The sequence below is a fragment of the Anabrus simplex genome, chromosome 2, assembly GCF_040414725.1.
Source record: "Anabrus simplex isolate iqAnaSimp1 chromosome 2, ASM4041472v1, whole genome shotgun sequence".
Taxonomy (NCBI): domain Eukaryota; kingdom Metazoa; phylum Arthropoda; class Insecta; order Orthoptera; family Tettigoniidae; genus Anabrus; species Anabrus simplex.
In genome coordinates, this window is record NC_090266.1 from 999,649,388 (window position 1) to 999,654,176 (window position 4,789).

General features: G+C 38.4%; 1 protein-coding gene across 2 annotated transcripts; it reads right to left on the reverse strand.

The window, feature by feature from the left end:
* Window positions 1-516: 516 nt before the first annotated feature.
* On the reverse strand, window positions 517-3,486 carry LOC137498407 (uncharacterized). 2 transcript variants are annotated; one of them, XM_068225887.1, is made up of 3 exons: window positions 3,435-3,486; window positions 3,009-3,151; window positions 517-2,917 (listed from the first exon to the last, which is right to left on the reverse strand). In XM_068225887.1, the coding sequence occupies exons 2-3, from the start codon at window positions 3,131-3,133 to the stop codon at window positions 859-861; spliced, it is 2,184 nt and encodes a 727-aa protein (XP_068081988.1). In that variant the 5' UTR covers window positions 3,134-3,151; window positions 3,435-3,486; the 3' UTR covers window positions 517-858. The 2 variants fall into 2 exon arrangements, with proteins under 2 accessions (XP_068081988.1, XP_068081989.1); XM_068225888.1 differs by lacking the exon at window positions 3,435-3,486 and having other exon boundaries at window positions 3,009-3,171.
* Between the last annotated feature and the right edge of the window lie 1,303 nt (window positions 3,487-4,789).

Below are 4,789 nucleotides of genomic sequence, written 5' to 3' on the forward strand. Positions count from 1 at the left end.
GCTTACTTTGTAGAAATAATTCCTTATGCCTCTAGAAATAAAGGCTATAAGTATCTATTCACTGTCACTAATGTGCCCTCTAAGTTCAGTTTATAGCATTAATTAAATCATTTATAGCCTCCATGATTGCACTTTATTTGTAACCACCGGGCGAGTTAGCCGTGCGGTTAGGGGCGTGCAGCTGTGAGCTTGTATCTAAAAGATAGTGGGTTCAAATCCCACTGTCGGCAGCCCTGAAGATGGTTTTCTGTGGTTTCCCATTTTCACACCAGGTAAATGCTGGGGCTGTACCTTAATTAAGGCCATGGTCGCTTCCTTCCAACTCGTAGGCCTTTCCTATCCCATCGTCGCTGTAAGACCTATCTGTGTAAAGCCACTAGCAAAAAATAATTTATTCCTAACCTTTACCCTCTGTTCAATCATTTTCACGCAACTCAGTTAAGTGTAAATTCACTATTATCCCTGTAAAGGAAAACATAGGGTAATCTGCCCAGTAATGGACACCCTTAAGGAAATTTTAACTTTAATAATTTTTTGCTACTCCCCAGTCATTATCAGAGATAATTTGATACTTTATTGTGATACCTACTGGCTTCTCTCATCAGTTCTGCTAATCCTTTTCCTCCTCTATATTTAATGTTTTACTGAGTTTACATATCTGTAAAATAAATACAGAAATGCTAATAGTGGACACCTTGAAGACCAGTAGTGGACACCCAGTTTTGGACACTGGTTGGAACTGAAGGAAAAATCAACTTTATGAACAATAAATACCTCTGATGTTAAAAATTAGAAAAATTAACGTTTATTGACCCTCAAGCACAAGAAAAATGTCACCTCAACACTACAAAGAATGTTTCACTGGCACTCAGGACCTCTGAAGTAATGTCGTCCCCTAACAATTTGGTATGGTTGCACAGTTTTCAAAATTTGACTTATATTTACACATTGAACATCTTCAACATCAGGAAATATATAAACATTATCAACCTTAGTGGATTTTCTCAAAAATTTTGCAGTTACTAATCCTCCACTTACTTCCACCACCTCTCCGATGAAGACCTTCCTCGTTTCTCGTTTAGTTTTCTCATTATAAACAAATTCTGCAACAATGAAATTACCTTTTTCTACCACTCCATCGAAAGGTTGGGAAGATGCTACCTCATCCTCATCCTCACTAATCGTAAGCTCGGAAGCATCAGACTCGTCATGCACCGAAAAATTTGCATTTTCATCACTCTCTTCAATGATCTTTCTCTTCTTGACCTTAGCTTTTCCTGCCTTCTTATCCTCTCTGTCCTGCTCTCTCCTCAGTTTTTCTCTTTCTTTTTCTACTTTCTCTCGTTCTTTCTTCTCAAGGTAACTCACGAAAGAATCTGATGTAACAACAGAAGGTAGGCTTAGGCTTAGCTTCCTTCTAACTATTTTTTCCTCACGTTTGGGGTAGAAGAAGCATTTTTTGAAAGGAGATGGAGTTTTGTAGTCTTTGAACTTTTCCAGCACTTCTGGTTCACTCATTGCAGTTTGATCACTAGCTTCAGCACTACAGTCACTGTTGGAAGAAGCGGAGGCTGCCCTGTGTTCATTTACCTCAGAGAACCCCTCGCCTTCAGATGCACCATCATTTGGTTGTTGTTCTCTTTTTTTTGATCTCCAAAGGTTATACAGCAACAATGCTTCTTCCTTTCCTTGCCAATCATTTGGAAAGCACTCATTGAACGTACTCAGTAGTTCATCGTCAATGTTCTTCTCTAATTCCCTCAAAAATAAAACACCTGATAGTTCTTTCTCCAGTTGCTTCTCCTCATTATCTCCACGACATCTAACTTCAATGCATTTCGTGTAGTCTACTGCATTTGCATCGAATGGGTAAAGTCCACATGTTCTAAAGCCATTAATAATGCTCTCTTTTGTAGTATTTTGGAAAACAGTAGACAGAAGTTGAGCAAAGGTGTGTCTGGTGACTTCTTGAGGGAAATGTTCATACTTCCACACTTTCACAACTTTCGACCAACCTGTTTTAAGAGGCTTGAACACACTCACATCAGCAGGTTGTAGAATGTGAGTGCTGTTAGGGTGGAGACTCACGAGAATTACTTCCAGGCTTCGACACAGTTCACTAGTGTGTAAAGTTAGATGCGAGCGGTGTCCATCAATGAACAGAAGAATGGGGAAAGTGACACCTTCCTTCTTTAGAGAGGGGACGAAGTGATTCCCGATGTACTCAAAAAATATCTCTCCTGTCCTCCAACCCGATGAAGTAGCACCGATTCCCCAAGCTGGAGGATGATTTCGGGCGATGGCGCAGGGGATCCGCACATATGGATATAATACCATAGGCGGTACAATCCAACCGGCAGCTGAAAATGCAGCCATTACTGTCAACTGTTCCTTGCTGTTGTTTTGTTCCACACAGTAAAAATCATTCTTCCCCTTTAGTCCAATAACCTTTCCATTCTTTGGGCAAAGAAGAAAGCCCGTCTCATCCGCGTTAAATATACGAGTGGGATCTTCTAAAATATGGAAATAGCCTTCTTCTTTTAAGTAGACTGCAAGTTCATTGAACCAACTTCTTATTCCTGCCTCTGTGACCTCAGCTCGTGAGCGTGTTAAGGCTTCGGCAGTTTTTTCCTTTACCTCAGTATGCCGAGACAAGAACAATTGCCACCACTTCTCACCAGGAATGTTATCCTTGAACAATTGTTTTGAAGGACGATTAGGGAGTTCTTTTTCCTTGTCGTCCAGAAATTTTTTCACCGTCATAAACACCATGTGCCACGTTAAGGGAAACCCTTGTTTAGCTAGGTCGAGCATCCATTTCTTTATCCTCGACTCCAACTCTACACCAAGAACTGGATCTGGACCCATTTTCCTCTTCTCTTGGCTTTCTCCTGATAATTTTCTTATTAAAGTGGACCTGGAGTGAACAAAAATAACTACTGTAGTATGTAACTTAACTATTCAGTTGTTAGGTATCAATATTTACATATTTATTTTCAAACACATACCTTGGAATTTCGAATGCCCGGCTGGCCTCCTTTTTTAACATGCCATTTCTCACTGCTTCAATGGCACTTTTCAGGTTATCCTCTGTGTAGTTGAAGAAAACCCTTCGAGGATGACGCTTGTCCATTTCTGTTCTGAAGTAAAACTGTGTAAAATGAACAGTAATTAGGAAATGAAAGAGTTTAAGAAGGGTGTCCACTACTGGGATTGGTCTTCCAGAGATGGACACTCCTGTGTCCATTACTGGAATTTTCGCAAAATTAACCTACCAATAATGGACACCCCCATGAACGTGCTTCAAAGTCAACACTTTGAAATTATTAAATGAAAACATGAACATTTATACTATTTTCATGTGGATGCCATGTTCCAAAACATAATCAAACAAAAATCTAAATGGATACGATTGGATTTAAGTAACTACTCACCTTAACCTGGAAGACATGAAACACATGCTCTCATAAGCTGTCAGCCATATTTATTCTCCTTCCTGTTGCAGGTGCACCAACTTACTTTATCTAATACCAACATTTCACTTGTAACATGAATCGCAACATACTAATGCAGACTTCAAACCAAAAGTAGTGATAATATTGATTTTGTAGGCCTTTTTTGCCAGCTTGTGTCCATTACTGGCTGGGTGTCCATTACTGGGCAGGTTACCCTAGTAAGACAAACATGATTAGAAATTATATTTTCTACAACTTTGGTTATGTAGTATTCTTTGATAGACCCACTGATAACATGATTATATGAAGATAAAAATGTAGACTTTCAGCTAGCATAAAAAAAAAAATTATTTATCCACATAATAACATTTTATTCCCGATCTCTATATTCTAAATTTTATTACATCCCATTCAACCATTTTCTCGCAACTCAGGAAATGCCCAAATTCACAACTATCTTAGTTATTGTAGCCTGTATGAATAAATATGTTAAGACAAAAATGATTAGAAATGCTATTTTGTACAACTTTGGTTATGTAGTATTTTTCTATACAATTGCTACAAACGCAATTATACACAAATAAAACTTTAGACTTTCCCCTAAATTTCCATTTCAGTTAGCATGAATAAAGTTATTTATTATCCACTTGATAACATTTATATTCCAAGTTATATTACATTCTGTTCAACCATTTTCTTATTACATAATCTACAGAAAACCACTTTGAGGATAGCAAGAGAGAGAGAGTGTGTGCGCATGCAGAGCATGGCAACCTTGTCAGTGATATTGCAATGATTATCATAATAGTTTTCATAATTTGTACATAATTAAACAATAAATATATCATATAATTTGAAACCTCCTGCTTATTTTGCCTCCTCTCACACTCCTGTCACATGTTTTCCTAGTCATCACTGTTTCATTTCTAACATATAAGGTAGGGAACTTCTAGTCCTCTACCGATCACCTATCACTTATTCGCTTCCTTAGCTCAAGTGGATACGAAGCAGCGTATAGTTCTATCATGCACACTTCATAAGGTTCGAATCCCGAAAGTAAGAGGTGAATATTTTATTAAATCTTGGACAAGATAGTCTAGAGCAATGTCCACCAACTGGCTGACGTGTGACATAGGAGAGCTCGTGTGACATAAGAGCGTAGAGCAGTCAGGCACTTCAGTTGTATAGTGGAAGGGACTTCCTCGCTATGTAGTAGGCACATGCTGTGCTGTACATAGTGGTACAGTACAGTACTCCTCATTGGCTAGAATTATACATTTCTTCACAAATTCACCATCACTGAACAGTTTAAGTTTCTTGGCAATTAAATATGA

Bases quoted from the DNA above. Each gene is read 5' to 3' on its own strand.
- LOC137498407 (XM_068225887.1), bottom strand. From the start codon at position 3,133: ATGGACAAGCGTCATCCTCGAAGGGTTTTCTTCAACTACACAGAGGAT. The intron at 2,918-3,008 runs GTATGTGTTTGA...TGTTCACTCCAG, and splicing joins CGGGCATTCGAAATTCCAAG to GTCCACTTTAATAAGAAAAT.